This window comes from Ornithodoros turicata, chromosome 2, assembly GCF_037126465.1.
Source record: "Ornithodoros turicata isolate Travis chromosome 2, ASM3712646v1, whole genome shotgun sequence".
Taxonomy (NCBI): domain Eukaryota; kingdom Metazoa; phylum Arthropoda; class Arachnida; order Ixodida; family Argasidae; genus Ornithodoros; species Ornithodoros turicata.
This window is the reverse complement of record NC_088202.1, coordinates 48,961,790-48,974,045: the sequence shown is the minus strand read 5'-3', so window position 1 is coordinate 48,974,045 and position 12,256 is coordinate 48,961,790. Positions and strand designations below refer to the sequence as shown.

At 47.4% G+C, this 12,256-nt stretch overlaps 1 protein-coding gene across 2 annotated transcripts in view; it reads right to left on the bottom strand.

The window, feature by feature from the left end:
- LOC135385380 (thrombospondin type-1 domain-containing protein 7B-like) overlaps positions 1–12,256 on the bottom strand; it is a 552,806-nt gene that overhangs the window by 148,893 nt on the left and 391,657 nt on the right. For both annotated transcript variants that reach the window (XM_064614667.1, XM_064614668.1), the window contains one exon: positions 721–963. In XM_064614667.1, the coding sequence (XP_064470737.1) occupies positions 721–963 (243 nt within the window). The remainder of the gene's footprint in view (positions 1–720; positions 964–12,256) is intronic.

Below are 12,256 nucleotides of genomic sequence, written 5' to 3'. Positions count from 1 at the left end.
CGTAGAAACCTATATTAAACTTGTGCGTGAACGTAGCACATAAAACGATGAAGGATGGAAGTTACTGAAAAGGTTAGCCACCTGTAGGACTCGAACCCACATCTTCTGCATTACCGGTCCAGGGCTCTACCAACTGAGCTAAGCTAACAACCCCTCCCCAGCGACTTCCAGTGGCGCGTCATCTGAAGGGACAAATCAACCACTCTCTCTCACTCACTCCTCTTTCACTCTTACATTTTTCTCACTCATACACACAATCATATGACGGGATCGACGCAAGCGGCAACTGTTGAACATCAGAGAATGGTAATCCACAAGATGTGGGTTGGAGTCCTACAGCTGGCTAACCTTATCAGTGACTTCCATCTTTCATCGTCAATTTCTTAGGCTTTGTATGTATTTGTCCTTTCTATGTGTTCCAGTCTCAGAACATCAGTTCTCTCATGTAGCACATAATGTTTTGTCTCGTGTAGGGCTAATGTCAGAAGTCTAATCGGCAAAATAAATAGTCAATAATAATCAGTCAAATAGTCAAAATAGTCAGTCTTTAATAAAAAAAAATAAAGTTAAATAAGTCTAATCCACGATGTTACTTGTTCGTTATGCTTGGCTGCAGATAAAAATAACGCAACCTTTACCGCAGTTTCTATTTTACTACGAAGGCATAGCGTTGAGTTTAGAATACTTTCTATTACTCCAAGAGGGCATTTGGGTACTCACCAGGGTAGTACTTGAGAATGATATCCCCAGCGCCGACAGCTGTGTGGTTGTCTGCGTGTGGTGCATCCATAGCGCTGCGGATGGGCTCACAGCGCGCTAGGCGACTTAGGGCATCCGTGGTGCTACCAGCCTCAAACACGGGCACCGTCCCAGAGAGGCAGGCACACTGGCCCGAATCCGGCTCACAGCGCGCCTTCATCGGACACGCGGGAACACAGGGGCGGGGCCGACCACGGCAGCCGCCTGGAGGAGGAGAAAGAAAACACGTTCAAGCAATACGGCGCGAACGCAAACCGTCTACAATGTTGTTTACGAACCCGATTCGGGAAACACTGGGGAGTTTCAGTGAATCGTTTTCACCGAAACGAGTCACGAACGGTTTTACCGCTGCTCAAACAGACGATTACGTTCCGGTCACTTCCTCTTCTCGTTGGTCACCCACGATATTTTAGAGGGTGACCAATGAGTACTGCTTGTAACCGCTGATCCAGTTACACACAGGAATGAGAGGTAATAGAAAAATGTTCAAGACCGGCAAAAGACTGAATCTACCAGCCTTAATGCAACAACAGTCATCTGACTTCGCTACAGCTGTGCGTAACAAATTCTCTTTCCGTCTCTGTCTTCTGCTTCTTTTTTTTTCTTTTTCTTATTGGAAGCTTTCACGAGCATCGTGTGCTTCCAGGTACCCTGCTCCAAAACTCTCCATCAAACGAGCTCCATCTACGAAACCCCTGGCGCTGGTACTCACTGGCTTTTTCGTGAGTTACTTAACTATAAACTGTTCGCCGGATAAGGAGACACGGAGCCATAAAGGGGCGATATGTGACATTTAACATGGCCCGAATCACTGTCGCATCTGTCGGGCTGCCCATCAGGAGTCATTTTTCTTCTATTCTCATTGCGCAATCAAAGTTACAAAAACAGCAGCCTCGGACGGCTGACACGATCATCGCGTGACGTCGAAAAAAATTCCTTGTGCCTGTCTTCCATGTTTCTTCCTTCTCAGCTAACGCGCTGCTGACATCCGCTTGAGCTACATCTGTCTACGTCACGATTCACGTGCCGGGGACCACGTTGCGTCACGACGTTTCCTCGTTCTTCGACAGGTTCTTTCCAAGGGTAGAGAATCTTTGAAAGGTGGGCTGAACACACGACTAGCGCGCCTGCTGAAATGCCGTCCGTAGTTCTGTCGCAGGAGCAAAAAAAAAAGAAGGAAAAAAAAGGAAGAAAGAAAGAAAGAAAAAAGACAAATGCGGGGGGGGGGGGGCACCTCGGTGCTCTTTCAAATGAGCTGCGACGATCTTCGGTATCAGACCCGGGAATAGGAATCAACCCTTTGCGAATGCATAAAGACGGTACTGGTCGGCAAGGTATCAAGACGTAGACAAACGGGAGCGGAATATATTACCACTGACAACGCGCCACCACGAATACGCGTATCATAAGCTGCGCTTACATGAATGCGACAAAAGCGTAGACTATCGACTTATCCGAACAAACCCTCTCTTACAGGACCACGTCAGCAAATCCACCGGTCTGAATAGGTACTACGAGGAGGTGCGATAACTCGGTACGATACCCTTCTGACGCATTCATGTAACCACGGCCATTGAGGATTCAGATGTCTCTACAGAAGTGTCATGACGCAATGATACGTTTGTTAGTTTATCAGTGTGCTAGCTTGTCTGACTAGTTTTCTCGGTAGTCTGTTGCGTTCCGTACTTGCCGATCTGCGTAATAAATTATACTGACGAAAAAAAAATGTGACGCGAATATTGGAATGACAATATTTGACATGGTGCATCAATGACAGGATACTGTTCGAAGTAAAAACACTCAGACCTTAAGCTCACGCCGCTCTCCGAATAAAGATCATGTTGATCCTTTCTTCAGCCATTTCATCCTGCCTGAGTCATTTCAATACCTTTGGTTCCACGCCATCTTCATCGATGCATGCATCTGTGCGTGTGCACGAGTCACTGACAAGTGACTCCCTTTCTTAACCCCTTCGCAAACAGTTTTATGTATGTGCGCCGAATCTGTCCAATGATGCGGAGGAACTAGAACAGTGTCTATGCGACTCTGTTCGTCAGTTCATAGGAAATGCATGAAAGCATAATTCCGGTAGGCAGACGTTTTGAAGAAACATTGAAAAAGTAATTGTTGAACATTGCAGAACGAAACATAAACGACGGAAAGATATACAGTCGACCCCCGTTTATCCGGACGGTGCCGTTCCCGGCGAATTCGTCCGGATACCGGGGCATCCGGATAAATGAAACGATCGAATAGGAGCGTCCTAGAGCAATGTTTAATTAAAACACAGAAATCTCGTCAATGACAGCTGTTACATAGTAGAGTAGGCACTCGATTCCTGCAAACTTTTGCTAATTGCATAGAGTTGAGCCACGCTGTTGCGCTGCTCAAAGAATGTCGGAGCCTTGTTTCTCACCGGCGTCATCGGCACCGTCTTGCTGCACATCATCGGAGGCAACAGCAGCAATCACGCCGTCATCAGTCATAGCTGCACACGCGTCATCATCCTTATCAACGTCAACGTAGTCAGAAACCGCAGCATCATCTACGGCAGTCGCAGTGAGCCTCTGCATCAGGGATCGCAGTTCAGCTAGGGGAATCTCTTCGTCGGCCAACGGGCCGTAAGCAGCAGGACCTCGGGTTAGAGTTTTCCCCTCTAGAACCGGACAGTTGCTCGAGATATTTCCAAATGACTCGACTGGTCAACGTGACCAAACGCACACAAATAGAAAAGGGGGTAATCGTGCACGGTTGCCTCCCCTACGGAGCAATTTAGGTCCCTGACGTGTGACGGGAATAACCCCAACACAACGAAAAGGGTGACGAAGCGGGGTCAGCGTCTCCTCTTACTCACGGTAGTCCGGATATCTGAAGCTGAATTACAAGAATTTTCGACTTTCGTTCCCTGGAATTCTTGTCCGAGTCCGGAAGCTGAAGTCCGGATAAACGAGAACAAAATACATGGAGGAAAATCCGTTCCCATGCCTTTTGTCCGGATACCGCGGGATCCGGATAAATGAAGTCTGGATAAACGGGGGTCGACTGTATTTGAAAATCCAATGTGACGACTACAGGCGTCGACGCGACTGCTGGTCAAGATCATATATCCATATGCATTATGTTTGTTTTGACAAATACAGGGTGTTCAAAATTAAGCTTTCACTAGCACTTTATAAATAGGCGAATAACAGAAAACTGGTGCTATTTTTCTGTTCCTTGAGTAGGAAACAGGTGCTACATAATTAGCAGCACCTGTTTCTCGCACAAGTAGCGTAAAGTTATCATCCGGTTTCCTGTTACCGCTGTGTTAGCGTAGCGCTCGTGAAAGGTTAATTTTGAACACCCTGTAAATTCGAAACGTACACCGTGAATACGATTGTCGTATTCACGTCAACATTCTTCTGAGTAAAACAGATAAGGTAGGGGATTTCACAACCCGCCGTGCAATGCTAGCTCAGGTTCATCTTTATTCCATTTTGTCCATATATGTGTTTGTATATTAATTTGTCCATATCACTCCTATTATATACCATACGAGGTAGGCGCTGCGAGTTCATCACGAGCCGAAGCCCAACGACTGGCTGTTGTATGAAGTCCCACTTTTGTAAGAACCGTTTTATAAGAGGGACCAATTACGAAATCTACGTCACTCTTGTGTTCCTTACAAAAACTGATCGATATTTCATTTTAATGCCCTTTCTATGCGAAACGCTTCGGCGTCAACTTCTGAATGCTTCGAATAGTTTCAGCTTTCCCTCCGTTCTGCTTCGAAACACTAGAATATCATGATGTGGAATTTGATATACGGCTTCTATTGACTAGTTTCACAACGTCGCGCCCGACCCTTACGTTGAGTTGAATATACTTATTAGGATGTATAACACATTGTCATTTTCACATTTGTTGTGTACAATGATATAATCACATGTGTTTCGAAAATGAACTCCACCTGACTTGCTTCAAAATAAAAAGAACGTAGTTAAAAATAAATAATAATTAAATAATTGGGAGTAGATTTACACGCAAGGTGGAAAGGAAAATGATCGTTCATTTCACATGTACATTAATGCTTACGTCGGATGACTACGTTTTGCGCAGTAGCATCAAATACCACTTCCTATTGATTAATGCAATGCGTTGGGAGCTAGGCCTAGCAACGCCCTGCGCTCAAAGCTCTTCTGACATTTCTGAACACCATCGGACTTCGATCGTTATTGTGAAGGGGCTCGTTATTTTATTCCCCACATTCCCACCAGCAATGGGGTAGAGTATCGCCTGTGGCGATGAACCTCTCCACTCTCCAAAGTCAAAAATAAAGTTGTTGTTGGAAGCTAGGGCACTGGGAAGAAGATTAGCTATCACCATTGATGTATTACAAAACCGCTAGGGACAGATAAGTGCATCACTGTTCGTTCTCCTCCTTTCTCTTATCTGGTGCTTTAATTTTGCGGTGTGGAAGCAATTCTGCGAAGAAGTTGGTGACAAGTGTTGTAAGGCACAATCTGGAGCCTGAGCAGGGCTCTTAACAAAATTTGTAAAATGTCCTGCAAAGATATACGGTCCTACCAACAATCCTTGAGGTGCGCGCAGGAGAGATTGATACCGTTTGATATGCGGAAGATACCGGCTAAGGACATAGAGTCGACCCCAGCTTTGTCTCTTGGTGCGCTTCCTTAGGGATATTGGTGCCGTGGTATCCTTTTAAACATGTCAAGCTCTGTAGTGCTCCTCGAAAGATGAGAACAGTCTCTGTTCAAACTATAGGCATCTCTCGTCCTGCGGCCCTTCTCTTAACACACCATACCGGTCCGCAGGATTTTCTACCTTTCCACATTAAAAACACAGCAATATGTAGGAATAGCTTCATTTACTCGTATCGTAAGTAGGATGTTATCAACGTGACGGTTACGTTACGGCTTACGATGGACTAACCTGGCAAGGAATTTCGCCTAAGAGAGCGACCGAAAAGCGAGACTTAAACGACCATGGAAGGGCTCGAAAAGATATGCAAGGAGTTGTAGACGGGTTGGGTAGAAGGAGTTGCAAGGCGTGGGATACATATTCGCACTTCGAAAAAGTATTAGTTCAGCGCGAAATTCTGATGCGCAAGATATTTTCCAATCTCGCGGGTCAGAAGAGCTCCTTCCCACGGCTGCCAGTGTGTGACGTCACGTCGCTCACCCAATACTATGGCACGGATCTTCTTTCTCGTTCTTCCTGTTTGTGTTTGACGCATCCCGAGCCGCGTCTCACGCAAAGCAGTAGACCGGTCGCTTCGCTCCCGCACTATAGCAGACGAGTAGTGGCGGCCAATAAAGCTGCTTGAATGAGATGACATCACAACGCGCCAGTAGGAGCTGGGAAAGTTTCGTGCTGCCGCGCGCAGTCTTTTAAACTAATTTTCTCAAGAAAAGCGCGTTTCCGAAGGGAAATGTTATGCGTGACAGGTCCTGGTGGTAGTATGTGAATATCACTCGGTAAAAAAAATATGTTCTAGGGGTCTTTATCGATCCTATAAGAGCGTTACGTTTTGCAGGATCATCCTGTGTCACCCGTTGTTTTAGACATTTGTCTCTCACCGCACAGAATGTCACATGTTCATGTTACATCATCACGTGACCGGTCTGTTGTTGCACATTCGCTTACCCAGCGGCGCATCAAGGTGCCTTCTGCACCGCAAGGAGCAGGATGCTTTTCTGCACCACGGAGAATGTGGCTAAACTCCGTGCGTCATGGTGCATGCGTAAGCAACAGAGTATGTAAATCGATTGGATTGGACGAATGGAAGAAAAGTAAGGAATATGATAGGCAGCTATTCCAGAGTAGAGTTCGTTGTTGGGCTAGTTGGTGCATATCAGTAATACCCGTCTCAGATGGGAACGATAAATGCCATTTCAATGCTCGGCGAATGCTGCTGGAAATGGCATTTACCGTGCCCATCTCTCTGGGGTGTAAGTTAATGAGCGGAAAACGGTAAAGAAGAGCGCGTGAGAAGTGGACAGGACGAGCGCAAACTGTCAACTGTTTTTATTTGTCTTTAGCAGAACAAAATGACGGAGAGAGGGTTAAGTGACAACATGATGTAGATCAAGACTGGATCTGGTTAACAACAAAACGGTTGTTATATTGGTGACACATCCTGTTAAGAAAATTCTCTTCGTTGCCGTGTAGAAGTAATGATTCTTGGCCTACACATTGTTTATCTAGTCTTTTGATATTGCCACGAATCATCATCGCGAAACTTCCAGGGCAGGCATGAAACGGTACATCTCATCCCGGCACATCCTGAAGAAGAAGCAAGAAGCTTCCAGACACATCGCCTGCTCTCGTGCAAACGCACGTGCTGTTTCTAGACTTTTCGGCGCGACCCCGAGAAGACGGCGGCCATCGCAAATTACCCTGTTCCTTCTAACGTGAAAGACGTTCGAGGCTTTCTTGGCCTTTGCGCCAACTACCGACGGTTAATTCCGAACTTTTCAAGAATTGCGTCACCCCTGAATGCCCTCACGAAGGACGGGTCCACGTTTATCTGGAGTGAAGCCCAGCAACAGGCGTTTGATGAATTGAAAACGCGTCTACAGACCGCACCCGTGCTTGCCCACTTCGATCCAAACGCCGAAACAGAAATGCACACCGACCCAAGCAACGATGGTCTAGGAGCCGTGCTCGTTCAACTGTACGACGGCGTCGAACGTGTCATCGCTTACACAAGCAGAACGCTAACCAAGGCAGAGAAGAACTATTCGACGACCGAAAAAGAAGGCCTTGCACTCATATGGGCCATCACAAAGTTGCGTCCCTACCTGTACGAACAGCCGTTCAAGGTGGTAACAGACCACCATTCTCTGTGCTGGCTGGCTGGTTTAAGGGACCCCTCAGGACGCCTAGCGAGATTGTACCTCCGATTACAGGAGTGTAACGTAACCGTCACTTACAAGTCAGGAAGAAAACACAACGACGCCGACTGCCTGTCCCGAGCACCACTCCAGCGACAGGACAACAGCCTCGAGGACGACGACGCCTTCCTCGGTCTAATGAGCGCGACTGCCATGTCTACCAAGCAGTACAACGACCCCTAATTGAAGACACTCGTCGACTATCTGCAGGGCCGCGCCGACAATGTTCCTCCCATCTTCAGAAGATCACTCCCAAGTTTTTCCCTACGTAATGGTGTCCTCTACAAAGAAAACCAGCACCACAAGGCGCTACGTGGCTTCTCGTTGTGCCTGGGGACATGCGCATCGAGATTCTTGAATCCTGCCACGACGAACCGTCATCAGGCCATTTGGGATACAGCCGGACACTGGCTCGAATAAGGGAAAAGTGCTACTGGCCAAGACCGTACACCACTACGTAAGGACGTGCCGGGAATGCCAACGACGAAAAACGCCGCCGGTACGACCTTCTGGGTACCTTCAGCCAATCGCACGGCCGTCGGCGCCGTTCGAGCAGATTGGGATGGATCTACTCGGGCTCTTCCCACGTTCGTCTTCCGGAAATCGTTGGATAATCGTCGCTACCGGACTACCTGACACGCTACGCTGAGACTAAGGCACTTCCACAGAGCACAGCAACAGAAGTGGCGAAGTTCTTCATCGAAAACATCGTACTTCAGCACGGAGCTCCGACCGCCTTAATCACCGATAGGGGAACGGCATTTACAAGCAGGCTAACACAAGAAATCCTTCGACTCAGCCGCACCGCTCACCAGAGGACAACGGCGTACCATCCGCAGACGAACGGGCTCACCGAACGCCTAACCAAAACCCTTGCCGACATGATTTCGATGTACGTCGACGTCGAGCACAAGACATGGGACGAAATACTGCCTTACGTCACGTTCGCCTATAACACGGCTGTCCAGGAAACAACGGGATTCACACCGTTCCGCCTTGCACACGGCCATGACGCATCGACTATGCTGCACGGGAGGCTGCCCCACGAACCCAGTGACGTGGAAAACGACGCTCTGGACTTCACACAGCGAGCAGAAGAAGCCCGCCAGCTGGCCAGACTACACATTGGTCAACAACAACGCGTCGATGAAAGAAGATACAATTTGCGCCGACGAGACGTACGCTTCAGTCCAGGCGACTTGGTATGGGTTTGGACGCCGATTCGACGACGAGGCCCGAGCGAGAAGCTACTGAAGCGGTACTTCGGTCCCTACAAAGTACTTCGACGCATTGGAGACCTGGATTACGAAGTGGTACCTGAGGGCAGCGTTCCCTCTCGACGACCCCCGAGGACTGAAATAGTTCACGTCATTCGACTCAAGCCGTACTAGAGCAGGTAGCGCTGAACACTGGCTGGAAGGAGACAACATGACAAAAAAAAAAAGGAGGAGAAACGGCATCGAGACGATGCCACGTCTACGGAGGGAGCAATGCCACAAATCATCATCGCGAAACTTCCAAGGCAGGCACGAAACGGTACATCTCATCCCGGCGCATGCTGAAGAAGAAGCAAGAAGCTTCCAGACACATCGCCTGCTCTCTGGCAAACGCACGTGCTGTTTCTAGACTTTTCGGCGCGACGCTTAAATGCTTGTGCGCTCCAAGCTGGAGCATTCATTCTTTGGACTAGTCGTGTTCAGAGAGCTATCACTCTTGTGTTTTGCTACCAAGTAGTCTAATAAACCGTTCGCTGTTTATTCGACGACTCGCCGACCCATTTCGCTTCGTGACAATATGATACGCTTCTATACGGACGTAAAAGACAACGTAAAAGAGAAATAGTAGAAGCGTATCCTATCAGGAGACTAGATAAACAATGTGTGAGCCAAGAATCCATGTTTTTACAATGCAACGAAGGGACTTTTTTAAACTGGATTTGTCACCACGATAACAGCCTTCTGTTGTTAACCAGATCCAGTCTTGATCTAGATCATGTTATGGCTCAACTCTCTCTCCAACTTTATCCTAGCAAAGGCCAAATGAAGACATTTGACAGTTTGCGCTCGTCCCGGCCACTTCTCTCGTTTTCGTCTTTTGCGTTTTGTGCTCATTACCTTAGTGAGCTACTCCACAGCACAAACGATGGCCGCTCAAAGACCAAGTTGGGAAGGTTGACGAGGGGCCACAGGAAAAAAAGCGCGAGAGCATCAAAGCGAATCAGGCGAGTTCCACATTCTTCCAGCCATACCGCCTGGCGACAAAACTTGACGGACCTCAATGTCTCGTGCGGAATCCCTATTGCCTGCCATGTGGATGCTACGTGCTGAGTACTTTGAAGACAGAGAAAGACTGGTTGTTCAGCGTACTGAAACCGTCTGTAGGTCGCTAGGGGCTTTAACTGGCGTTCACACAAAACTAGGATATGCTTGACATACTCAACAACTCCACACATAGAGCAGATGGGGAGGCCTCTTTCCTTTTGTTTAGTGCCTACAGGGCACTGCAGGGGACTTTCAGCGGGAGTCGCAACGAATTGAGGAGCCATGTGAGAGGTACACCGAGAATTTCACTAAGAGAAAGTTGGCATTCACCGCAGGTTAGTATGCGTCCTGGGCTGACTTCAGAGGGAACTGTGCAGACAGTCATCCGGAAAGCCTTGCGGAAATCCCAGGGAAAGCCTCAGACTGCACAGTCGGTGGCAGGATTCGAACTCATCACCTACCTCCACTTTTCAGCATAACCTTGGAGTAACCACCGACGACCGAATGGTTTTACGCAGTCGGTCATGCCACTCGTATGTGTCAAGAATGAGCGTCTCCTGATGAGGGTCCCAAATTGACGCCGGGTATTCCAGTTATAAAACCCCAACAGGGGTTTCATATTGCATTGGCTTCAGATTCACAGGGACAAGGAAGGAGTACGCTCCGTAAGTAAGTTGTTGTGCAACGGAAAAGTCCCAGTGCGTAAAATGTCGTGCGCGCTGACGTATCATGGTCCTATTCGCCGGAGCACCAACCGATCCATGTGCGGACGGCATAAAGGTAAACAGTGAGGGGTTACACCATACGCTTCGCTTCAAGTGTTTGGCGTGTTCCTCAACGGTACTACGGTAAATGCATGCTGTGTTTCTGACTGGATTTCGTCACTCTGTTGCTATTTTTATTCTCGTAACACGCACGGCTTCGTTGATGGTGGAATGAAGCGATTAACAGATTAAAGGACACTGGCAGGCGAGAAACAGCATAGTTATCTGCAGGAGCCAGATTGATCCAAACTACTTTCTATGTCAGAGAAACAAACATTTGATGACCGATAGAAACAAATTAGAGGCGGAAGCGGTTAAAACGATGCGTGAAAAACATGTCAAAGCGTCAAGAAGGTCTGAAGCGGGTTGGTGTTACCAGCCTGTGCGGTCCAAGTTCTCTCACGTCCGCCCAGTATGTCTTCCCGAGTATCGGTGGTGGTGGTGGTGCTGGTGATGACGATGATGGAAAAGCTTCGCGTAGCCGGCCACACTTAGGCGGGTAACGTCACGACTATCGCTGGGGGAGGGCAGTGTGTCCAGTGAAATAAATAAACGTCATTTTGTGTAAAATGGCGAAATGACCCCGCAACACACAGACGGAAGCGTTTGCTTGGGCAGTGATATGATCCGTCATGGCAAATTTCAATTGATTTTGGGGATAGTTGTCACGGTTCCTGAGATGCGCGATTGCTTGGTTCGTTTTTTTTATTTAAAGAGAGAAACAACACGGTGCTGAGAAAAAAAAAGAATCAGGCCTGCCGCCGACGAATTGATCGTACGAACCTCGTCCATCAGACGAAAAAAAGTAGGTTACAATATATAAAGGAGGTTGAGAGATCGTTTGTTTTTCAATAAATCAATCTGCCCGGGTCTCGGAAACTTTAAAACACGTTCGTCAGTAACCGATACGTCTTCCAGACCGCAAATTTTCCATTGAACGTTCAAAACTTCACTGAGCACAAAAGAGTAACGTGTGGTATAAAGTGAGGGCTTCTTCTCATCAATTCGCCATGTCTCTCGAAGGGAAGAAGGAACTTCATGCTGCTCACTTCATTTGATTGGTCTGCTCTCCGAGGAGACCTTTAAGTTATTGAAGCTGCCGTGATATATAACATGCAAAGAAGAAAGTTGTGTTCGACGAAAAAAAAAAAGTCTGAAGCGTCATTACTATAAGAAGGTGAAATTTTAATGAATGTAAAGGGAAAAACCAACTTCTGAAAGCTCCGTGCTTGCATAGATTTCAAATGCTCACTAATAGGTGTTTTGTGTAACTGTTCACTGACCTGAATATATGAACTGATCTAGAACTTAAAAGCAGTCTAGAAATGGTTAGTAAACTTCATGTAATTCCCATACATCAGACAGCCATTTTCACAAATTAGCGATGTGGACTTTCTGCTGCGTATGATCTGTATACATTTTGGTGTTTGTTTCTAGCCACATGATTGGCGTGTGACGACTCACGAGCATAATTTCGGGAACAGTTACGCACCGTGGGTTAATTTAGTTCTTCTGCAGACGTTGTAATGTATGCGGCCCGCACTGGGAACAGGGTTCGAGTGAGGCGAACATATTT